General features: G+C 38.9%; 4 protein-coding genes across 6 annotated transcripts; all 4 read right to left on the minus strand.

Moving 5' to 3' along the window:
* Positions 1 to 97: 97 nt before the first annotated feature.
* LOC135617975 (protein PYRICULARIA ORYZAE RESISTANCE 21-like) lies at positions 98 to 1281 on the minus strand. The gene is made up of 3 exons (XM_065118841.1): positions 1025 to 1281; positions 779 to 860; positions 98 to 680 (listed from the first exon to the last, which is right to left on the minus strand). Exons 1-3 carry the CDS (start codon positions 1034 to 1036, stop codon positions 229 to 231), a joined length of 546 nt encoding a protein of 181 aa, XP_064974913.1. The 5' UTR covers positions 1037 to 1281; the 3' UTR covers positions 98 to 228.
* A 4718-nt stretch (positions 1282 to 5999) lies between these two features.
* On the minus strand, positions 6000 to 9632 carry LOC103992931 (uncharacterized). 2 transcript variants are annotated; one of them, XM_009412857.3, is made up of 4 exons: positions 9474 to 9632; positions 9263 to 9397; positions 6668 to 6765; positions 6000 to 6543 (listed from the first exon to the last, which is right to left on the minus strand). In XM_009412857.3, exons 2-4 carry the CDS (start codon positions 9312 to 9314, stop codon positions 6265 to 6267), a joined length of 429 nt encoding a protein of 142 aa, XP_009411132.2. In that variant the 5' UTR covers positions 9315 to 9397; positions 9474 to 9632; the 3' UTR covers positions 6000 to 6264. The 2 variants fall into 2 exon arrangements, with proteins under 2 accessions (XP_009411132.2, XP_009411133.2); XM_009412858.3 differs by having other exon boundaries at positions 9263 to 9381; positions 9474 to 9631.
* A 555-nt stretch (positions 9633 to 10187) lies between these two features.
* On the minus strand, positions 10188 to 20000 carry LOC103992932 (uncharacterized). Of its 2 annotated transcripts, none has more exons than XM_009412859.3 (6): positions 19742 to 20000; positions 17684 to 18026; positions 15446 to 15530; positions 12399 to 12485; positions 12084 to 12317; positions 10188 to 10672 (listed from the first exon to the last, which is right to left on the minus strand). In XM_009412859.3, exons 1-6 carry the CDS (start codon positions 19900 to 19902, stop codon positions 10599 to 10601), a joined length of 984 nt encoding a protein of 327 aa, XP_009411134.2. In that variant the 5' UTR covers positions 19903 to 20000; the 3' UTR covers positions 10188 to 10598. The 2 variants fall into 2 exon arrangements, with proteins under 2 accessions (XP_009411134.2, XP_064974915.1); XM_065118843.1 differs by having other exon boundaries at positions 19699 to 19830.
* A 1133-nt stretch (positions 20001 to 21133) lies between these two features.
* Positions 21134 to 22909, minus strand: LOC135616277 (pectinesterase QRT1-like). Its single transcript, XM_065115479.1, has 5 exons — positions 22484 to 22909; positions 22218 to 22407; positions 21949 to 22155; positions 21548 to 21783; positions 21134 to 21423 (listed from the first exon to the last, which is right to left on the minus strand). The coding sequence occupies exons 1-5, from the start codon at positions 22774 to 22776 to the stop codon at positions 21276 to 21278; spliced, it is 1074 nt and encodes a 357-aa protein (XP_064971551.1). The 5' UTR covers positions 22777 to 22909; the 3' UTR covers positions 21134 to 21275.
* Positions 22910 to 24213: the final 1304 nt, after the last annotated feature.

Here is a 24213-nt window from a genome sequence, read left to right on the forward strand (position 1 = left end):
ACCCTTTTAATGGCGGAAGATATCGAACAATTCCGTGTAATTAATGCGTTATTACTCTTCCATTCATACAAATCCTCCATACTTAACAACCATATCGTGATGTTATGATGATGATAATAATAATAATAATAATAATAATAATAATAATAATCCCACAAACCTTACATTTAGAGTGCTCGTTATAACCTTGCAAACAGAGAGAGAGAGAGAGAGAGAGACATTAGGTGATTACATCACGCTGCAGGTGGATGGATCCTCTTCGCAGAAGAACTGGTAACTCTTGCAAGGTGGTGCGTAGTAGGGCCCGCCGTAGCCCATCGGTGGACCCACTTGCTGGGGGCCCGTCACCCTGCCGCAGGAGCAGCACCTGCAGCCGCCGTGGAAGCTCTCGTAGCTCGGCCTGTGGCAGCACACCTGCCCCGGCGGCCAGAAGCAGGGCACCACCACCGGCTCGATCTTGATCGTCTCCTGCTTCTTCTGCTCCTTCTTCTCGTCTTTCTTCTCCTCTTTTTTCTCCTCTTTCTTCTCCTCTTTCTTCTCCTCCTTTATATGGATGCTCTTGATCACCTTGCAGGCCTTGCATCGCAGCTTCTTGGACAGCTTCTCAGGATCGAAGGGGCCAGAGATCGTCACCGTCCCGTTCTTCTCATCATAGGCTATGGTCTTGATGTTCTCCTTTTCTTGAGCAACCAACACAAACACAGAGATGAAGGTCCACATTTACGTCAAATTTTCTCCCTTGTAAGTGACATCAAGGAATGATCATGATGTTTCTAACCTTGGATCTTGCATAGAGTCTTCCTGATCTTTTTGTAACAGATGTGGCAGTCAAGGTCAACCTTCAAGATCAATGTCGAGATCTGCAACAAGATTGTGTAAGTACACAAAAGACCAACCCTGCTGTGGAAATATGCCACCAAAGGAGAGCACCAAATGATGACCACAAATCACGAGACATACTGTAACATACAAGGAGGAGGTGAAGGAGAAGAAGAGCTACAGTGGACTGACAAGAATTGCCTACCTTCCCTGCCATCGCGTAAGTGGATTGAGATCCCACCTCCGGAGCAGTATTCAAGGCAGAGGAGAGGGAGGAGGAGGTCGCTCCTATATAGCAGTATCCCGGGCGTCCACCGGCAGCCAATCACGTAGTGTTGGGTGTCCCATTACCTTCCATATGTCAAACCTGTGCGACGTTTTCAATTGCCCGTCGCATGTGCTATTCATTCACTCGAAGCAGACACGCAAATGAGTTGGGCAGCACAACACGGCCAGCCAACGCTGCTTTCAACCCAACCAACACAGCCTGATGGGGGAATAGTTCATGGCGCGGTCTTCATCACGTCACCATGATTCTCTCCTCCAAAGAACACAAAAGGCTTGTCCTGAATCGGATGGATGAGTCAAGGATGGCATGTGCTATTCATTCACTCGAAGCAGACACGCAAATGAGTTGGGCAGCACAACAGGACCAGCCAACGCTGCTTTCAACCCAACCAAAACAGCCTGATGGGAATACGCCATGGCGCGGTCTTCATCACGTCACCATGATTCTCTCCTCCAAAGAAGACAAAAGGCTTGTCCTGAATCGGATGGATGAGTCAAGGATGGCATGCGATTAACTTTTAGCCCACAGGATTTGGTGGCTGCTTCATGGGCAATCTCATTAAAAGGGTTTCCAAACCTTGCTATGGATGATGCTTCGAAGGCAAGATGGTGTCTGGGTGTCTGCACCAAGGCATCGGGGACGTCTCTCTCCATTATAAATGCACAGATGATATTATAATACATCTCCAGTGGCAGAAGCATCTGCTTTCCTGTACCTCCTTGTATTCCTACGAGGATACTTCCTTTTACGTAGCAAAAATGCATGTATACATACGGTAGTAGGTAGCAAAAGGGGTGGTAGAACTTCTCAAGTCATGATATGACACAAGTCATCATCAGTGTTTGTCCAGAGCTCAAGTGTAACATCAGAGTAAATATGGCAGCAAATTGACGAACAATCATGGTTGGAAGCTGTATCCATCACATTTCCCTCCTTGACGGTTGCATGTAGAAATCTACTGGACCAGTTTTTGGAGGTATCCAAATATCTGGATATAAATAAAGATCGTATTAATGGGAAAGAGACCGGTTTATTTCCAAGGACATATATGTTATAGTATAGAAGAATGTATACATCTTTTCATGTGTATATAATATTATATGCAAATACCCTATTGATTATATAGCATTCTATACTTCTGAAATATTAGTACATTTGCACATATCCCCTTTAAATTATTTTCTCATTAATATTTTTTAAAAAATAATTTTTTCATTACATTTAAATGACGTAAAAGGCGTTTTCATAGGTACTCCAACATAGGATCTATGAATTATGCAACAGGATACTACCCACTAAAATATCTCAGTAGAAACTTTCCTAACTAATATCACTTCATCGTTATGTTAAAAAAATAACTCATATTCTCTCTATCTGGTATCAATATCTTTTAAATCTGGTAAGAATTTTGAATCTAACCATTGTGACAGGACCAGAGATACTTTCAAATAGATATTAAATGCTTTTGAGAAATATTATTAAAGATACATACTTACTCTCAATAGGAATACATATGGATATAAATAATTTAAGAGGGTCGATGATTCCATTGGAGAGCCTTATGATCTATCATTATTACATGATTGACCTATTTTATTTATTATTATTATTATTATATTTTTTTTATTTTATATTGCTTAATGCATAAATATATTATGATATTCATGGATATATGCACTAAGAATCGGATTATCATAAGATCACGATAATGAGATCGATTCACCTTTAAACACAGACCGTAAATAATTTTGGTCATAGGTTACTCGAAAGGGACATCAAGATAATTTGATATACTGGTGTGTGTATGCCCGTCCATACAATGGAGGTGGTTGGTCTTATGACTGCTTGTGTGGGGATACTGAGGTTACAATGCATGTAATCATTGGAGAATGAGTTTATCGATTGTCCCGCTCACGGAATGCTATATAGTTGACGATACCTCATTGTTAGACAATAATTCCATCATTCCAGTGGTATACCTGATCCTTGGACTTAAGACACTAAGGATACCCTGTATGAGTACTCCACTTTTTGATACCATACTTATAGGTTTGAAAGTTTCAAATCTAGTACAACCGCTCATTGGAAGTGACAACTAATCTTACAAGAGCTATTGAGTATTAATAGAGGATCATCCGTTCTCGATATCATAAGAGGAATATCTCATGTATTCTTGCGCAAACAAATCATTGGTTAAGGTCATTCAGATTGAGTGGTATACCAGTGGTATACCTGATCCTTGGACTTAAGACACTAAGGATACCCTGTATGAGTACTCCACTTTTTGATACCATACTTATAGGTTTGAAAGTTTCAGATCTAGTACAACCGCTCATTGGAAGTGACAACTAATCTTACAAGAGCTATTGAGTATTAATAGAGGATCATCCGCTCTCGATATCATAAGAGGAATATCTCATGTATTATTGCGCAAACAAATCCTTGGTTAAGGTCATTCAGATTGAGAGAAAAAAAATTCTTCGGTCGAATCCAATTAGAACGAGACTCAAGGAAAAACTATATATCCCTGAATTCCTATAGATTTATGAGATACTCAAGGAGAAATCATATATCCGATTACTCAAAAATAAATTATGATAAAATTATTATGATAAAAATAAATACCTTGTAGATATTTTTACCAAGCATTTGTCTTATCAATAATTACTTGTATTTCAATTTAAGATTAATATATGGAGCATCAAGGATATATTAGAAAGCATATTATAAAAATAAAATAAATTATGATAAAATTATTATGATCCTCTATCAATATTTTGATAATAAGTCAAGATAGCCGATTTTTCTAAGACCAAAGTATCATTTCTCATATAATTAAGTCTCTCTCAAATAAAATCATGCCGATAGAGACGTGATTTATAAGATGTGGTATTAAGATGTGTACCTAGAAGAAGGATACTATCTATACAGCGATTCCGTATAAAGAGAAGTCAGATTAAAGTAAAACTCTTGTCCTCCCACAACCTTTGTTACCTGCTGCAACAGGAAACTACACTAGCAAGAAAACAGTGATCAAACACCGTCGTCATTTGTGCTTTGGAGACTATGTTTTGGTAGCTTCCTAGCAATGGGGGAAGGCTAAACATACACGCAACATTAAGTCATGTTCGAGCTGTCACAAGGAGACTGGCACCTTCCAACCAATGTGTCAATCAAATTATTGCGAGATTGCAACAGTCCAAATCTGCCTTGCAAGAGAATCTAAAATAATCAGAACGACGCGATGATGACGAAGAATATACACCAGAAAGCACACCAAGTTTATCCTGTCCATGTTATACTAATAATATAGAGACCACATGAATTAAAAGCACCAAGCGATTAGAGTACTCGGTGGTGCCTATGCTAATTTTGTAGGTCATATACAGCATCAACGGTGGCTTTAAGATACACCAGGACATTACTGGCATGTCTTAGTTTGTCTTAGTGCTTAGCAGTATCCATTAGAGATCGATCAAAGCCGCCCATGTGGGACGAAGAATAGAAGCTCGGACGCAGGCTTCAAGTTTAATTCAAGTGCTTTGTCCTCTTTCGTAGGATTCCTTGGGCACAATTTAGCATCATGTTGCGACCTCTTACTTTGCAGCGAGGTAATCACCCCAAGATGGTTATGAGTTGCTTGCGTTCTGAGATGACACGGTATGGTATATGTCGCTGCAGTTGAAGCTCGTATCCATTCTCTCCTGCTCGCTCTCTGTAGTCTGTAGACAGGGGCATGATGATGATTGCAGCACCGGCTTCCAGAGGAATAACAAAGATTAAGACCCCACACCATATTCCCCACCGACAGACGAGCCCATGAAACGGTACACACAGTTCAACATTGGATTCACTTGGTACGCAATATCTTAAGAATCTAATAACACACTCACTCTCTCCAATACAAGATCGGAAAAGAACAATACCGTGGCACAAATCAGATGCCGAAGCTGAACACCGAACGCTTACAGCATCACTCTCGAAGGAGTAGAATCAGCAAGCTGTTTTGCTAATAACTCTGGCAAGAAAAGTAGAGACAATTATCATCTTGTATTCCACTGATAAATTAATTACTTACGTATTCTGTAAGAAAGAATGTGATGTACTTTTACCATAAAATAGTATGCTGCTGTTACCGTCATCCTCAAAAAGTGTACCACTTCATCAGCCACTCGTTTCTATACTGCGACATCTTGAAAGCACTCCTGCACTAAAGCATCGACATTGACAGGCATTAACAAAGATGAAGAGAACCGAGTCATCTAACACCAGGAGATCAATTTCCAGATAATAATATAACTGGGGATCTCTAAGCACACACCAGTCGCTTAATGGACCTGTGCACCATTGCTTAACAAATATTAGATTGCCCATATCCAACATCAACAGGATAACTAAAAAGGAGTGTCATCTACAACAGCAGTGCGAAAAGATCTTATAGCATCCCTAGATATCTGTTAAAAAGAGACAGATGAATCCCCCAGATATAAATAATGCACCAGAACAGGTAACACATTGGTCACTGGTAATATAAGTATACATGAGCCAACAGAAAGAGAAGCACAAAAGTTAACAATGACGATCATATCGAACTGTTACACACATGACCTCAGAACCTCAAGGTCCTAAAGCTAATCGCGACAACGACAATATGAGAAAAGCAAGTTAATCATAACATACTGTTGTGGAAAAAAAAGCAAGAAACTCCTAGGTCAGTCAAAGGATAATGCCTTCAAAAAACAAAAAGTCAATAATACAACCACCATGCAATCATTACTCTCTTGAATCGAAAGTACTACTGCAAACTTAACCAAGCAAATACTAGAGCCACCAGACAGAACAAAGAACTTGCTTTGCACAGAAGCAGTGAGCATACAGATAAGGCAAGAAATACTGCTAACATGGCTATAAGCCAAATAGAAATTGCTGGTGAAACAAATTCGGTGCAGCAAATCATTACATGGCTAAGAACCAAACACAAAATGCTGGTGAAACAGACTCTGTTTATGCTCAATTTAACAAGTGCCAAAGGTTTGTAACAGTGATAAAGGCCCATATAAGTAAGATAGTCGTGGGTATCTAACAGATAGTAGTGCCACAAAGGCTAAATAATAGGTTGACACAGTACACCTTCCGTTCAGTTTATAGATGTATTTCTACGGATATTTCTCGAACTGTGATTCATGGCAGTGAGGATCCAGCCAGTCTCGCGGGGAGCTCCTCAGCATGGTGGCACTGCTTACCTTACCACCCACAAGCTGTTGAAGTGTTTCTACTTTGTTCTCACGGCCAGTTCCAGAATATCTACGATCCGCTTCCTTTAGCTTATGCTTAAAGCTCGGTTTACGCCCAGATGCTTTGACCTCTTGCTGCTTGGCTTGAGAAGGTGGAGCACCGTGAGGTCCCAAGTAGATTTTCTCAGCTTCTATGGTGGTCTGTTATAGCATATATATTATTTGGTCAAAGTGAAGTAGGTAAATATATACTGTTGGAACAACTTAGTGCAGGAAAACCCAACACAGAAATGACTATCCACAAAACAAACATTCAAAGACTAACCGTCGCAGGAGGTTTAGAATCCGTTACTCCAGGCACATTTGTGTCAGAAGGATCAGAATCACCGATTGTCAAGCTTGGGATCACAAATCCATCAGTATCTGTGGCACAGATCTAACAATTAGTGCTACACAACAGAAAGGATACAGTACACCCACAATGGTAAAATATATATAGTTAGCTGACATCTTTTGTTCTGTAATGACCAAGTAGAAGAGGATACCGTACACCCACAGTGGTAACAAAGTGAAGGAAAACATATATCAAGAGAAACATATTATCCCACGTAAAAAAGAAAACAAAGGTTTCATTAATAATATCATCAATCAACAAACAAGGAATCACTTAAAGTGAGCAACACACCAATTTGTCAAAAATAATAGCACAACAGTTGTATAATTCCATGAGCATCTTCCTTCAGAGAAAAAATAACCAACTAAGCAAAATTGAAAAATGACAGTTTGTTTCTCCAAGATTCCCAGGATTTCAGTTACATGGGAAGTGTGTTAAGTTTCAGGGACATCAACAATCCTAAAGAAAAGTCTTCATGAAGGAGCCTTGAAATTAAAGCCAGGAAGGTCAAAGTTTGTTAAATAACAACATTAAAAAAAATGTTCAGAAGATAAGAAGTAATGGCTTTAATATTATTTCAGTTATGCTTCTCCAAAAGATCAGATTCCATTAAGTGAGGACATGCTTGTTTATCTATAATTTTAGTTAATTATAATTGGAAACCAACAACGCAAGGCAGGATTTTTGGTTGCTTACATGTAGCAGATACAAATTAAATTTGCTTTTCTGTTGCAATTGTAAAGCCAAGTTGTTGTAGCGCTTGCCTCTAGTTCCACCTATAGCCAAACTGTTCTAGAACGTTAATATAGCTGCCAAAATATGAAAGATAATGAAGCTCTTAGCCTTCTTCAATTAATCTTTTGATGTCTACAACTATAGTTGGTACTCATTCCAGTAAAACACAGAGATATCAAATTTCTTGTCTATCCATAACCAAGTCCACATTTTTATCATTGGTTTGTCTTTTCACAATCTACTAAAGCAGCAGCTCCATAGGAAAGCAAATGGAAATAGTATTTTTAATTAATATTCTGTGCCGTGATTCTGTATAGAGACACAGGACATGTTATAACAATGTCTTCTGTGCTTCCTAATTTTAGCTTTTAGCACAAGCAGTCAAAGCTGATTGATAGACATTGAATAGTGTACAAAACTTGAGAGACAAGTTTTAAAATTTAGCTTATAGTCAGTGGTGCTCAAGTTAATACAAAGTGGTTGCATGCCGCAAACTATTGTTCGCAGATTATGATTCCAAACACAATGGAATAGATAAAGACCGAGATGATTTGTTGTTTGGGTCAGGGTGGACAGCAGGAGGAGGCTTGCAGGAAAATGCCTTGGATTGTAGATTTCAAGTGACGACATAGATAATAAAACAAATCAAGATGGTGGATTTTTGAAGCCTGCAGACACACATTTTAAGGCTCTTTTATTAGCCATTTGACTAAATGGGTGCAAAAAGAAATGGATGGAACAAGGAATAGAAAGATGAAAGGAATGAAGCAAAAGAAAGGAAAAAATAAAAGAAATACAAGTGTAAGCTTGACATTTCGCACTTACCTTCTGTAAAATTTTAAATTGAAGGCTGCCCCAGAATATTATCTCATATTTTCTAAAAGCGATTTAGTCAACAATAGTAGGCAACTACACTCTAAGTCTCTCTAGTCTCCCCAAACTCCAAGGTAACTGGGAAAAAAACTGAAAGATCACTAGCTCATCAGATTATGTAGCTTCCCTGTGTTATATACGGATTACATTCAAGAGTTCTAACTTCAGTGAGATGTCAATCTCAGAACTCTAGGAAATTGCAAATGTTGATGTTCATGAATCAACCACTTTAACTCCAGGGTGGCAAGTGCAACTCCAATGACATACGAAGGGTGTGCACATATTATGGGATGCCAAGCAAGGAAATGGTGGTGGCAGATGAGTCTTCAAGCGACACTGATATGGTATCACCTGAATTCACATGGTCATATTAAACACACGTTCTAAGCAGTAAGAGTCACCAAAAAGATTAAGCTCCAACATCCCCCAATAGGAGTTAAGAGGGAGCTTTCAAGTAGCAACAATCCAGGTAAAAACAGACTTCTTTAACATCTCATGATCATAAAATAAAATTAGGCACATCCCAATTTTCCCTCAAAACGTAGCGCACCATGATCTCCACCTAGGGCAAGTGCCTGGGATTTGAAATTTCAATTGTTACCAATAACAGAAAGTAAAGCAGTTGATCCACCAGAAGAACAAACCATGATAAAACTGAATCAACTTTCAAGAACAATAGTTAAACAGAACCGATTTCTCAAGGCCCAAATTAAGAACCCTCACACTTAATACAGGTCAAAATAGCTAAAGACACAACTATGCAGATAAAATCTACAAGATGTCAGCAAGTAAACAACATATGCACCATTCACAGCCACCACCATAGAATCCTCTTAAGAGATCCAGATCGAGAACTCACCTATCCACAAAGAGATGAATCTACGACCAAAAGCAAAAGAAAAGAGAACAAAATCTTACCCCATTCAGCTTCTTCCACCTCAGGGGAGGGCTGATTCAAAGAGGGATCCATGGGACGCAAACGAACATCGATTTCGGCGGCCACAAGGGCGCAAAAGCCCGTACTTTCCTCGATCTCGCTGTAACAGGAACAGGCTAAACAGCGGCAAATAAATGAACAAATCCAAGAAAACGATCAAGAGAAACAAGTCAAAAGAATCAGAAAAGGAACCTCCGAGAGGAGAGGAAGGGGAGAGAGGACGCGAAGGTGGAAAGATCGGATGTTAAGTTCGTGCCGGAGTTCCGTCGACGGAAGTAGCCCTAACCTTTATGTTCGTGAAGGGTGGGAAGTATCGGGTTATTGGACTTTGGGTTTGGATGTGCAAGGAAACATCAAACAAAAGTCCGCCTCTTCAGATCCGAAACATTAAATATATGCTTCAAATTTACCCACTTATTATCATAAAAAATAAATAAACATTTACTTTCGTTATGGAAGTGTTTATACTTTCATATATTTTTCGATTAATAAACTTAAAATTAAAGCGGAACAAAAATTATATTAGGAAAATTTTGGAAAGAAAAGAAATCAGCACGAGGAGGAGAAAGAAAAGTTCTTTTTCTTGGTGATAAAGACTTGAATTGAATATGATCGTCCGTCTTCATCCTAACATCCCAAAAAATACTTTCCTAAGAACGTTGAATTAACAATTTATTTTTATATCAAACAATTTGATAAAAAAAATGTGATGGTTAAACTATGCATTCCACATGAATATTAGGATATAAGTGCACATATCTCAAAGTTAATTTCATCTAATTCACAGGATTCTCCTCAACATAATTTCTAACAAAAACCATGTGAATCAACAGCACCACATACTCCATTATGTGCATGAAAGACAAAGAGGTTTATACAACGTAATGTTCTGGCATTCCTTTGCAATTAAGAATATGAAGTATTTTTCAATATCCTAAACAATCATCAGTTTTATTACAAACAAAAGATCAGACGGTTTACAATAACACACATGCACACCTGCACGCGCGCACGCATGTGTAGAAGTAAAATAGCAAAATAAATGGCTCATTATCGTTCAAACATCACCATACGATTGCTTGTTCTTCGACACATTTTCTTTATCCGGTCTGGATGGCTATTGGACGCATTTTCAAGTATGCTTAATATATGGACTTAGACTAACCAAATAATGCGGGGTAAATATCCTGAAGTAGGTGCATACTGTTACCAATCAGCAGGAAGAAAGTGATTAAAGATAATTCTGGCAAAGAAGCGAAGAAGAGGGCCGGCACCAGCTCTTTGCAAAATACCTTCGGAGGAACTGCAGCTGCGTTCTCAAATTTGCAAATGAAGTTTCTCAAAACAAACTATGGCAACGATAGGCCCAGCAAAATCTCCAAGAGCACAACCTATAGAACCATCAGCTCAGAGAAGCAAACATTAGTATGAAGTTTTAACTTTGCCATGACTACCTTGTATGGAAAACACAACAAGGAGAATTTGCCCGTTATGGTTGTTCTGATCATTGAAAAATAAGGACTTTGGAAAGGATCATTCAAACTTGACAAAAACACATATATATTGCAATCCCGTACTGTCAAACCATTTGAGCTATGTGCAGTCCATTGATTAAAAAAGATGGTCCGGTATACAAGGAGTGCACAGATATAAGGTCCGGTAATGATTGATGTACACAAACTTACCTCTACAAAAAAAGAGATTATTTCCACAAGTCAAACATGGTTACCTAAATCACAAAAAGATAATCTTACTGTGAAACCCAAGCCCACCCATCATTTGTCATATCCATTGATGCAAACAAGTATTGCTTTACCTAAATATGAGAAAACACTACATGTACCCATGGTAGGTAGAGAAAACCCTAACGAAACAGCAAGCCATAATGTCCCAAACTATTTGGAGTCCATAGAGAAAACCCAAGTGGCAAGAAGATTAGTTACATCTCCAAGATATAAGCACTTGCCATCAAAACCTTTGGAGTCCATAAAGAAAACCAAAGAAGCAAGAAGATTATTTACATCTCCAAGATATAAGCACTTGCCACCATAACCATGGTTTTAAGGAGAATTGCTTCATTAGTTATGCTAGAAATTTTAACTTGTACAAACAGAGTTGTGCATGTAGTTTGACAGTATATTGTTTGTTTTAAGTAATGGGGGCTCAACCTTGACCAGGGCCACGTTGCCATAATGTATTTCCGCAAAACAAATGATGTCTTATTCCATATTTTGAGAGGCTTATCTAGTAAAGTTAGACCAGATAAACACGCAAAGTAATCAAGCAATATTTTTTTTATTGTAGTTGTCATTGCTTATCAATTTCATACTTTTTATATCTCATGTAAAAAGCATCTTACATATGCACATATGTATCCCGTCAGTTGCTAATCTTATCCCTAGTCTAGTTATCCAATCATATTCAGGAGAAATTTTGTGGTAATAGTCCATTTCGTAATCAGTAAATGAACAAAGGATATAAATATCCAGGTTGTTAACATGTCCATAATATCTCTTGCTGTGCATCATGGATCTATATGTTTAAGCCTGGAATCTCAGGTACTTACATCATAGCTCAAAGAAGGGTTTAAAGAAAAAATTTTAGATCCTATTCTTTGTTGTCATTTATTTGATTCCATAAGACATGATTCTTTTAATACCAGGCATATCATTCTTATGGATAATCATCTTAGCTTATCATGACAGCACATAAATATTTGTAATGAAGGTAAAAATTAATTTTAATAATGAACTAAAGTATTCAACCAACACTATCCATATGTGCATGAATATATTAACTTACCAATCCATTGGCCGGTTGAAGGATGAAAAAGAGCACCAATGCCTGCTCCGATGGATGCAAAAACTAATGATGCACTGCACTTTACAGTTGTCCCAAACAACTTTCTCCTGAACAGCCTGATCTTTTCATTGATGTTAATATCTTCATCATCATTGTTGTGCTTACGGAAAAAGCATCTATAGATCTCAATAATCACTTGGACAATCCATGATGCAGCTACGCCCAACATATGTCCTGTTATGAAAAAACAGAAGACCATAAGAATCAATAAAGAAACAGTAGATTAAAATGGAAGTAAGAGAAAAAAAACTTAACCTCTGAAAGTTGTTCTGCTGACACTATAAAAGAACAACAGAGTTGGCATCCCCCTATCAAACTTGCGTTTGGCTGATCTAGGAACATCTGAAAACCAAACTCAAATCTGTCAGCAGCTGAAGCAAAACCAATTGAAATAAAGAAGCAAACAGATGATTTCTCTAGAGAAAAATTTCATCTTAAACAACAAAAGAAATTGACATGGATGTTTAAACAAAGAGTTATTACATGCACTAACTAAAATTACATACCAGGATTGCTTGTCTATCTCATCGCATGTAACAAAAACAAACAGATAAACCAATCCCCACTTAAACCACCACAGAGTAGGATTCTTACTCAAAACTGACATTTTGGAAGGACATTGCCTGTCCATAGCTGCAATGAGTGTTTCTTCACATAAGATAAGAGTGTATCTGATTGCCCCACAGAGAGTAATGATAATTTGGATATGTTACTTCATTAGATAAGATAGTAAGTTTAATAACTTTATGCAAGTTAGGAAGTTTGAGAGAGAGCTTAATAATGCCTTTATCAAATCATTAACCAAATTTATTAGGTCAGGCAGTTAAAAGAGAACCCAACAGAACCGAACAAACCAAATAATTTTGATTTGAAAGAATCTGGACACTTGTACAAATTCAGACATGCTTCTAAATTCTAATATATATCAGATATAGTCCAGAGAGTTCAGTATACTAAACTGGATACCAAAAGGTGCACTTTCAAGTTAGTTCAATTGGCACCAATGACATGAATTTGTAAATGTTAAAATAGAAGTGTACATGATCGCCAGGGGGCAATTGTTGCTTGCTTTCATACACTTTATTATTCACAAATGAAAGACAATAAGTGATAGTGGGTCCAAGCAACAATACGAGAGAAAGGACTAGCTAAGCATGCCAAATGTTGGGGGATTTGCATAGAGTTCAACAAAAGGCTGGTTTCTGTTTTTATCTAAAGAAAGTTGGTACAGCATTTCAATGGAGACAAATGATATAATTGGTCATGCTGACCAATCATGTTGACAAATGATATCTAAAGAAAGTTGCATAGAAGTACATGTCTGGTTTTGGACTTCGAGAGCTCATTTATTTTGAAGAAATTAACACTAAAATCTTTACTTACAAGAGCTTATTGCTTGGCATACATCACGAGAATAATCTTGAAAAATCATTGCATGATAAACAGATTTCTTTGAGGTTTAAAATATAGATTGGGCTATATTATCATGAAAAGGTCATGGCACAAAGTTCAGATGAGATTAGTCTCTTCTACATAGTGCCTATATAGATAATACCCATACACATCCACAAGCATCACCAAGCCCGCATCCCACACCCAAATCATCAAAAGGCTAAAGCAAGGACTACTGTACCACCCCGAAATAGTGTGAAATGAGTGGTACATACCGGTTCAAGCATGAGCCAGTGCATGGACCACCCCCGTTTCAGGTGTCCCGGTTAAAATAATAGAAAAAAAAGTGGTGGGGCCTGTCCAACTCGGCATTAAAAAAGAAAAAAAATCAAATTAGGGCTCGCGAACACGAGCTCTCTTCTCGCGTACGACGATGCTGCCGCTGTTCCTTCTTCCCAAGTATGCTCCCACCACTTCTTTTCTTCCTTTTCTTCTTCTTTCTTCTCCTCTACTGCTTCTTCTTCTTCCTCCACCGCTTCCTTTTCTTTCTTCTTCCTTCCTCCTTTTTCCTCCTTTGTTCCTCCACCACCCCTTCCTCTTCTCTCTCGTTTCTTCCTTTGGGAAACACCAGTACATATCGGTGTACTGTGTGTCGGTATACCGGTACTGGCCAATACATACCAATCCGACAAATTGCCAAAATGGGTCCGGTACCCAAAACAGCAAACCTTGGGCTGAAGCATCTTTCCTTTTCTCCTATTTGGTATGTTGTGATCCAACTTGCAAGTAAAATCTCTCCTTTTTTTGTATCTTGTGCGTTGTGCATCAAACTTGCAAGTAACATAGACATGGCACAATGATCTCGGCATGCTGTGTAGTGATCTAAGTGTTACAATCTCAAGAATGTAAAAAACTAAAACAACATATCACCTTCCTGTCCTCTTTCTTCATTTCTTTCTAAAACCTAACAAAAAAAGAAAAAAGCTTCTCATAGAACTCTATGCTAGTGCATCTACGGGAGTCAACATTAACTTGATGGAATTAAAGCCATGCTGAACAATTCTTGAAGATCCTTGGGCTTCCATATTGCCATGCTGAACAATTCAAGAACACCCTTGGGCATTACCATGCCCATGCCAACAATTATCTCTTATGTCTTGTCCTTCCTACACTTGGGAACAAATCTTCTATGGATAGAATATTTGTGAGGAGTTGAGGACTACATGTGTTAAGCTTAGGAACAGCCCCTGCAAGATACAGTACCTTATTGAGGGATAAGCATTATTGCTTAGACTTCGAGAAAGAAACTCTTCTATAGGGCTAGTAACATTGTCAATTGAGTTAACCAATTATTGGTTCTACATATCATTAGAAACTATGTTTCGTACTTCTTTCTCAGTGAACTAAGAGATTAGGAATGTTGATCACATTGTGATGAAAATATTAGTTCTTAACTTTAAGTAGAGCCTACAACCAAGAATTTTTAGGAATTTTGAGGTGGCTATGATCTTTGTTTTGTGAACAAATATTTATCATGAATAAACAATTTCAACAACTCAATGTATTGGTTATTAAACTTCAAACAGAACCCACAACCAAAAATTTTGTAGAAATTTTAAGGTGGCTAAGATCTATCATTCGTAAACAAACATTATTTGTCATAAGCAAAGAAATTCTAGTAAGTCAGGATTGTTTAAAGAGACGGGGCATCTAAAACATCTTGACGAAAAATTCTAGATTCCCACAGATCTTGAAACTCCAGTCATCAGAAAGTAGATGAAAGAAAACTTATAAAGCATGAAATTACTCATGCATATTAATTTGAAGGTTTCTCATTAATTTGAACCAAGAGCCTAATGGTAGAGGCCTAATAGATTCTGATTATAACAACAAATAACAAGATCTAATACCTTTTAGAAGTTTCCATGCCATTCTTTGTGAAACATGGTGGACAGCAAATCTTTCAAGCACCCGCCTGGTTGTTACAACAGCAGTCTGAAATACAAGAGCACTCAAATCACATTCCAAATTTGACCCCTTTGAAATTAGTGATAATATCCAAGTATCTAAAGAGAATTCACAGGAACAAGCCACATAACACAAATGTAGGGTGAAACAACAATACTATTTGCTAAATTAACATAGCTTTGTACTGTTAGTTAATATTATATGTGTTTAAATTAATAAATAATTGGTGATTATGAAGGATGCCAATAGACAACTCCACATCAGTAAATCCATTTAAAATGAACCTTCTAGTACACCATACAGAATTGCATCTTAAACAACTACTAAAACAGCCAAAATGGAGCAGGGGACTTTTCACCAATGCAAGTTAGGAAGAGAGTATATCTATGCAGTTTTTACGTCATAAGCTGAGAGGTTTTCGATAACCAAGTACCCAAGTCAAGTTTGATGCATAAAAATCATGTTACTATTTCTTAGTTTTGTATTGTACTGCATCCCTACATCCTTGAATGTTACACAATCTCTAAATTAAAAATAGCTAAATAATCAAGTATCAGATTTTTTTGTGTTCAATTTGTATGATATTCAGATTATCATCTCTGCTTCCATTTTTTTGTAAAATATACTCCAGTATCACCAACACATAAGTATTTTAATGTGCATAATTTTAAAAGCAGTCTATACAGACACAGTTTCAGTTTGGTCAATAGACCACACCACATATGCCATATGCGATGGCAACATGCAGTTATCCCTATAATTGGACTGTGTATGACATATGCAGCAGCATAACACCACTTAAGGATGTGTAGGGCTTCATAATGGTGAATGATCCAAAATAGGATTAGATTATAAATTTCTAATAAAAAAACCTTTGATGCAATATTTAAGCATGTGCATATTGCATTATCTCATGGTTGTAGGATTTACACATTTATTCTCTAGAAGAGCATAAAAAGAAGTAGAAAGTTCTTTAGATAGCTTGCAGTTGTTCATTATAATTTTAAATGTCTGCATGTAACTTGTCTTACCATGCTTGAGTGTGTTCTCTCGTCATCTACCTCGAAGTGTAATTATATTGCTTTGAACATATTTCATGATTTATTTTTATATGTTATGATTGTAAATTTGTAATTTTTAACTCTTTTAAAATACAATCAATATTTGTTTCTACATATGCAGCCACATACCTTGTATTCACTATCTATTGACTTGGCTGCCTAAACACTGCTTCCACTATTCAGAAACTTGACAATAACAGTGGTTGCATATGTAACCACTAAGCACTTTCTCTTGCATCTACAGAAATTTAAGATGGGAACTAAGAGGGTGGGCCTTAGTACACTAGTGAGGATTGCTCCTTTGTAATATAGGAGAACAAAGTTCACAGAGATAAAGGCTGCATATATTGATCCTCACTAGATCATGTATTGGCGGAAGCCTCATTCACTGGATTCATCTTTTTTTCTCTTTTAAGATGTTTGGCACACTATAATCCACAATCATGTTAGAAATCTTAATGGCACCAACTCAAGCCCCCAAGCCTATCAACATAAAAAACGTATACTTGGGATTCCATTTAGGTCCTTGAGCCCAACTATTCTAAGACCAAGGGCCCAAAACAAGGTTGGTCAAAGCTCAAATTCTGAGGTTAGATCGGTGGGTTTGATTTCAATCAGTACCACCTAGAAGTTCAACTGTCTATGTCCCCATTTTTTAGGCATGATCAACTCTGACTGAAATCCATGTTTGGGCCTAAAGATATCGATGACATGAGAACCCATATCTTATGTCATGCAGTTGATCTTCCAGAACCAAAATTCAGAAAAATGCCAGTCCTCGCAAGATAAGGATTTTCCCATGTTCATACTTCCAAGAACAATATCATATTACCAATGACACAATGGTTGAAGGATTCAGCAGGAACAGTCTCAAAGTAAAGGTAAAATGAATCAGTTGTCTAGTTGTTCTGAAGGTGCAGCAACAAACCATAGTTTCCAAGTATTTGGATCAGCAGTTGTTAAAAGGTGTTATCATTGATTTTTTACACATGATCAACCAAAGAAGCCTACTAAAAATCGCATTAATAGTTCAAAATACAGAATAAACAAATTGAAAAAACATAATCAAAATCCAGCCAAAGAAAAGTAAGGAGAAAATGTCTGGCTTAAAATTCTTGCCTCACGGATAATTTGTTTCACTGAGTTCTGGAAAGGAGTAACCAAGTCTAGAGGCCTTTCCTCTGGAGGCTGATGAAGGAGATCATCATTCTCTTCCACAGGGGGATGAGGTTCCAAAAGAGGCAAGTAGAACAATAAAAAGGATCTCAATGATGTCATTGCAAAAGACTTAAAACCAAAGGCTGAAAACATAGGTTTTAGCTCCAGAGGATACTCCTTTGTTCTGTACTTGAAAGAGTTGGGTAGAATATTTTCAGAAGCACTTTGAACATTAGGAATGTCCTCCTCATTCCATGTTGCACTTGAACCGGCATCACAATAAGCAGTTGGAAATCCACAATCACTGAAATGTTAACATGTAGAAACCATTGAAAGAAAGAATCATAATATGTCAAAATAACATGGGATGGAATGTTTAAGAAACACAATAAAAAAGATCTCCAATACTGATTAATGCTATCAATTTCAGTATCCAGCATCCATGCTAAATAGCCATAAACAGAAAACGTGGTACTATAAACATGTGAATGCCTATGTTCATAACAGTTTTCAAGGGCAACATGGAGGAATACCATGTGGATAAACCACATCGGATTTGCTAAAACGAAAATGCAGCAAGTATTCATTATGTCCTACCTTGGAGGAAACTTGCCAGTCAACTTCATGCATTCTCGTCAATTGTTAAAAATCAAACTACTCTACTTCATGCATGCTTGTCAGTTGTTATAAAGAGATCAGACTATCACACTTCATGCATGCTTGTCAGTTGTTCAAAAGAGATAAAATTATTTAACTTCATATCATTTATATGAAGGAGCCCTTGTACATTACATCAGCAAAATAACAACTTCCCTTGAATGTCGCTGATCAGCAAACTGAGGAAAACATAAAGTGTAGACCAAGTAAACAGGACAAGGCATGATCTGTAGGTCTAGCAGACTTCAAACAACAGCAACAACATGCCATAATATATCAACAATTTCAGTCAGCTGCATGGAACTTATTCACCCACTGAGTGCTGTTTCAGAAGATAACACTAGTAAAACTAAGAGCAACGAATTTCTTTTTACCATTTCCAATGAGCTTTGCTTATATCTCCATTCATCACTCACTAATCTAGTTAACTCACTTACACTTACAAGCCATCTTTATGTCTACTTCAGATAAATCAGTACCATCTAAAGAATTTTCCTTCATTTTATCCTCCACTGAATTAATTTATAGTTTCCCAAAAATCCAACATTCCCATCTCAGTAACCATTAGGGTTTTGTGGAGTGTCAATGTAGTATGCAGTTATACCTCCACAAGCAGAGACTAATTCCAGGCCTCTATACTTGCTCACCTATGATGCAAAGGAGCGAACTTACCATGGTCCTAAAACTCACTCTCTCGCATTATACATGGTGGAAAAGATGAAATTTATTCCACACAAACTAAACATTAGTGAAGTACTCAAATATAATTTTCCTAGAACTTCTCCGCCAGATAATGCTTCTGCTAGATTCACGCCAAACTAACAGAAAGAAGAACTTTTAAACTGTTTGATGACTATCTCTTAACTGTGCTGCACAGTTTCTCTGTCAGAAAAAGAGAGCACACTTTTCAGCATTGCTAAGACAAGAAAAATCACACGACAGAGACAACGCATAATTATTTTCTTAATTCAGGGTTGACCTACATAGAGCAGTGGTGTATTTAACACAGCGAGCATTAACTCTAACAGAATGTTCTTGCACAACGAAGACTCCATTATCCAGAAAAGGAAGGGAAAAAAAATCTGAAAAGCCAATGGCAGCAACAATTTCTAAGAACAACTTCAAATCAAGTCAAACCTCAAAGGTATAAGCTTTCGTCAAGGTTGCGACATGATCAACCTTCACCTGACGAACACGAAACGCTTATCATAACACCAAAAAAGAATTCCATTTCTTGAAACAGACATGTCTTTACCCCATAGCCAACCAAGAATGCATCCAATCTGAATCATGAATACTCTATCGTAACAAATACGTACCACCAAAACATAAAATATTTCGTCAACTTCGATTGAAACGCACCCAAAGATCGCCCGAGAGGCAAATGGCTTCCCCGCGGCGACCGAAGCCGCCGCCGCCGACGCGGCGACAGTGGCCGAGAACAGGCTGTAGGAATGGAGGGATTGGGTCGCCAAACTAGGATTTTTCTTCAAGAAATCGAGCAAGAGAATGATCCCCGCCATTTTCCTATAATCTACGGCGAGATCCCTCCCTCTCGACTCCTCCAACACTGCTCCGACGACGATAACTAAGAAGGGCTTTGCGATTAGGTTAAGCAGTCTCTCCAAACTATTTACGTGGATCCAATTTGAGAACGGCTTGTTCACGTTCAAAACGATGGTCCGGCCCACGGGGGTGGCGGTGGGCTCCACATCGGTGGACGGCTATGATGAGGCGGTTGGACACTGCATTCGAACGTCAATGCTCGGAGAGGATCCAACTGCCTCGCATCCTTACGTTGTTCCTGCGGCTAAGCATACTCGGAACTCCCGAGCAACGACGAAGCTTTTACGGGCACCTACATTTATGACTCACAACGATACCAACCAGCGATATCGTGACACGTTAGTCATTCTGCTTGTTTCGGGTCTCGACTGAGGCGTTCCCACCTACGTCGTAATAGCAGCACTCGAATCGGGGCCCACGGACACTTGCGAGAACATAACAGTGTTCCCTGTCTCGCGCGAGACGGGTAGGTTTCCACCCCCACCTTTGTTCTTGTTTCGCTTTCGATAAAGGCGAAAACTTTGCGTCTTTTTCCTCAGATTTTGGGGTTTCGCCGATGGCAATCACTTATACGCACTTAGATTTCTCCTCCTGCAGTAGATATTCGCTCAAAGTTCCGAACTTGAGCTTTCGGAGAATCCCCCGCTTGAAGTTCCGCAGATTCCTGCCGATTTCCTAGCTCTGACGAAGGCCTCGAGTTGGATGATAGCCAAGCTCGGGAATCGTCTTTCTCGAGACTTTGTATGAGATTTGTTGAGCGCCTTGATCATATGAGTTCCTGCAGTTCATACAATTGATCGAATATAATTTTACTGCAAATATTAGATGGTGCTGGAAACACGTTGAAATCTGTAGTCCTTGGGTTGGTTGTGTTCTTGCAACTTCTTACTGCATCAGAGTGATTGAAGTAATGCTGTTTATCTTGTTGAAGATGCAATTGAATTGGTTTTCATTATTAATCTCGAGCAGTTTATATATAGAACAATTCAATATCGTGGTCTTCCTTGGAATGTAGTCATTGCAGAGACATCTCAAGGTGAAGTGGTTTCGAGTCCTTTTCTGAACAAGGTCATGGTATTCTCTTCGTCAGCTCATCTTCCAGACTGCAAATGATGTGATCGGTATGGCTAACAAACATATGACGCAAAGCTATCGATCACAGTGTGTTACATGAGGTGGCGACGGCACCTTTTCATCATCCTGCAACCAACAGCAGGATGATGGATGTCGGATCAGTCAGCGTCAGTATCAGGTAGCAGCAGTAAGTAGGAGTCCCTCTGGGTGTACGACAAGAAGAAGAAGTATGTTCTCATCATTCCAGCATGACAGACTACAGTCTCAGCCATAGTTCGCCATCAATGTATCCCCTGTCCATGAAAGGCTTTGCTTCCAAGTAGGTGAGTGATCTTGCCCATGACACCCTCCCTTGCAAGTTAGCACCATCTCCCTTGCAGTTGAATTGTCCGAAGTAGACCGTGCTGCAAGATTCATGAACTGGTGAATGAGGACAAAATCATGATGACAAAGCTTAATGATATCATCATGGTTCCCTCTATGTGTCAGATCTTTTTGTTTGGTTTGGGTGTTTCAGATGTTCGTTACCTTTTTCTGGATGGATCTCCCCAGTCATTCCACCCTTCAGGAAGGATGATGCCTTCCAATTGGCAGTAGGAATAGACAACTCTCGCATACCTCCCCCACGCTCTGCCCAAGTACAGCAACCCAGTCCCATTAAGCCTGCACTCGAGGAAGGAGAAACCAGAGTTGTCCATTGGTGAATTCCTCTGAGATGCCGCAACAGCTCCATAGCTTTCTGCAACTGCGTGGAGTGTGCAGGCCTGCTTCACATCAATGAATTGATAAAGACAAGGTCCTATAATGGTTTCATAGAGTATCAGGTAGCTACATGCTGAGATGTATCATCAGCTAAACTGAGATGTCGAAATGTACTGTCTTAAGATGTCGATACTTGCTCGGGTGAGTGCTTGGTGAGTTGCTTTTACCTGATACAAGGATCTGGCACTTCCAAATATGAAATCAATGGATCCTTGGATGTAGCACTCATAGAAATAATGCCTGCCATAGTGGTCGAAGAGAGTGTCTTGAGATCCCAATATCCTGCATCTATATATCATGGCTTTGTCGCCTGTGAGTCTCAGCGCCACCGCTTGCATTCCCTCCTCTCCTGGCTGTGCTGCCGGAGCGGTGTTCTGCCAATCCATCCAGTTCATAAAACTGTGATATCTAATGGTCTTTACAAGATCTAAATTACCTCAAATGTGATTCCATTTGCACAGAAGTAGTCGGATTCGACGGCGACTGTTGCAGAATCAAATGTTCCGACATTCTGACCATTGGAGTATCGGTCAGAAGCTCTTAGATGGAATGAGATCACGGTTTCAGAGCTCTGATTCCCGATGAATGATATGAAAGGCTTCGTTTTGGGAACGATCACCTTCTCCCTGCGGAAGAAATGAACGATCAACGATACGATCCTCTGCTACAAGATCAACTATGAGGTATGCTTGCCACGCTCACCTGTATACGCCTGGATTTATGAGTATCTTCACTCTCTCCTTGTTACCATCAGGAATCATATCCACTGCTCCCTGCACCGTCCTGGAATCCCCCGTCCCGTCCTTGGACACCAGAATTACACGGCTGGCGTCCCCATCAACAGCATCCATGGTTCTCGTGTACTTCTCCACGCTCAAATCATCCCAAGAAATAAAATCCTGGTGCTGAATCGTCGACCTCTGAGAGACCGTAACATGGCCGAGTAACGCCATGCAACAAGCTGCCATGGAAAGGCGGAAGGTTAACAGCTCCATGGCCTTCCTCTCTGTCACTGGGTCTTATAAAGACTGTGGGAGTTCGAGAGAGTCAGGGCAGGGGAGGAGAGGGGGAAGAGATGACGGAATTAAATGTGGGGAGCGTGGCTTCTGCTCGCCTCTCTCTGTGTGTTGGATTCTGTAGGGAAGGAAGAGAGAGAGAGAGAGAGAAAGGAAGGAAGCATTAAAGATGGCTCACGACAAGAGAGCGAGAGGGGATGGGATGAAAGGGTAGGGAGGGAGTAGTTAGTAGCAAGGAACTGAAACCCAGGCGGATACTTAAAACACGTCGAGAGCTCCACTACGTGCGTTGTCTTCTCTAAGCTTAGCTATCGTTGTTGCTATCAGACCTTCCTAAGCTTGACTTGCTCAGATCCTCGACTGCACCTAACCTGCTTGACGAAATGTAAGAGACCTCGAGACTCGGCATTGGCAGGTGGAATCGGATCCAAGTCTTACCTGCGCATGACATGCTGGTGTGATTCGACCTAATTGCTCGATCGATGTTGCGACTTTAGCCAACTTAATCGAACTATTTTAGGCACATTGGCTGCTGTTCATGGAGATTTCGTCCGGTGGTGGGTCAGGGAATCGATAGTGGAGGTTGATCAGGTTTCCTACCTTCCATGTTGGAAGAAACAAAGGGAAATCTTGCTTTTAATGTAATGCTCGGGTGGACTGTCGTATGACTTAAGATGGTTTGACTTTTATTCTTCCTCCTTCCTTGTTTGTGTGTCCAAGAAAGAAAGAGAGGTCAGTTTTCAACGATGGGAAAGAACTTTCCTCTTCTTCTTGGTGGGTAATTTACTTTGGCTCATCTTTAAGGATCATATGTGGGTTTTTGGTGTTTGGGTGAGAGCAGTTGAGGATGGTTTAGGTATCTGTTTCAATCCAAGCCTATATTTGATGGAAATCAATGGGCAAATATGTGGTCTTTTGACTGCTCACTCTGTGTTGTTTCAGGTTGTGACGACAGCTGATGTAAGCGAATGTATGTTGGGTGAGTGCTCGGAAGAATTCAAAATCAGTATTTTCTTATATAAAATCAGTATTCAAAATCAGAATTCAAAATGAGCGGATTAATTAGCCTATTAATTTTATTTGGTCTAAATCACTTATTAAAATATTTAAACTGAAGTTGATAATAGTATACTCATCAGATCCTTATAAGTTACTAATCCGAGTGTTACAAGAATATTTGAAAAAATAAAAATAAAAATTCAAAAAATTAGTAGAATATTTACATCATTTGACACTTCTCTTTTATATTCACGAAGCAAATCTAATTCTTCTTCACGACTCTTCTCTTTGAAATTCCTAATAACATCTATTTATAGAAATCATTTCATAATTTTATACTTAAATATCTAATCGAAATTTGAATATAATTAGCCATGCTAACATATTTAATGCTGAATTTAGGCAAATATATGAAGG

Source organism: Musa acuminata, chromosome BXJ2-7 (assembly GCF_036884655.1).
Source record: "Musa acuminata AAA Group cultivar baxijiao chromosome BXJ2-7, Cavendish_Baxijiao_AAA, whole genome shotgun sequence".
Taxonomy (NCBI): domain Eukaryota; kingdom Viridiplantae; phylum Streptophyta; class Magnoliopsida; order Zingiberales; family Musaceae; genus Musa; species Musa acuminata.

Excerpts from the sequence above, each read along its gene's own strand:
- LOC135616277 (XM_065115479.1), bottom strand. The coding sequence starts at position 22,776 with ATGGAGCTGTTAACCTTCCGCCTTTCCATGGCAGCTTGTTGCATGGCG. Across the intron at positions 22,408-22,483 it reads ATAAATCCAGGCGTATACAG|GGAGAAGGTGATCGTTCCCA; the intron begins GTGAGCGTGGCA and ends TTTCTTCCGCAG. Across the intron at positions 21,784-21,948 it reads GTGCCAGATCCTTGTATCAG|GCCTGCACACTCCACGCAGT; the intron begins GTAAAAGCAACT and ends GATGTGAAGCAG.
- LOC135617975 (XM_065118841.1), bottom strand. Across the intron at positions 681-778 it reads GACTCTATGCAAGATCCAAG|AAAAGGAGAACATCAAGACC; the intron begins GTTAGAAACATC and ends TGGTTGCTCAAG.
- LOC103992931 (XM_009412857.3), bottom strand. The coding sequence starts at position 9,314 with ATGGATCCCTCTTTGAATCAGCCCTCCCCTGAGGTGGAAGAAGCTGAA. Across the intron at positions 6,766-9,262 it reads GGTGGAAGAAGCTGAATGGG|ATACTGATGGATTTGTGATC; the intron begins GTAAGATTTTGT and ends TCTGTGCCACAG. Across the intron at positions 6,544-6,667 it reads ATTCTAAACCTCCTGCGACG|ACCACCATAGAAGCTGAGAA; the intron begins GTTAGTCTTTGA and ends ATGCTATAACAG.
- LOC103992932 (XM_009412859.3), bottom strand. The coding sequence starts at position 19,902 with ATGGCGGGGATCATTCTCTTGCTCGATTTCTTGAAGAAAAATCCTAGT. Across the intron at positions 15,531-17,683 it reads TGAAACAAATTATCCGTGAG|ACTGCTGTTGTAACAACCAG; the intron begins GCAAGAATTTTA and ends CTTGTATTTCAG. Across the intron at positions 10,673-12,083 it reads TTCAACCGGCCAATGGATTG|GTTGTGCTCTTGGAGATTTT; the intron begins GTAAGTTAATAT and ends ATGGTTCTATAG.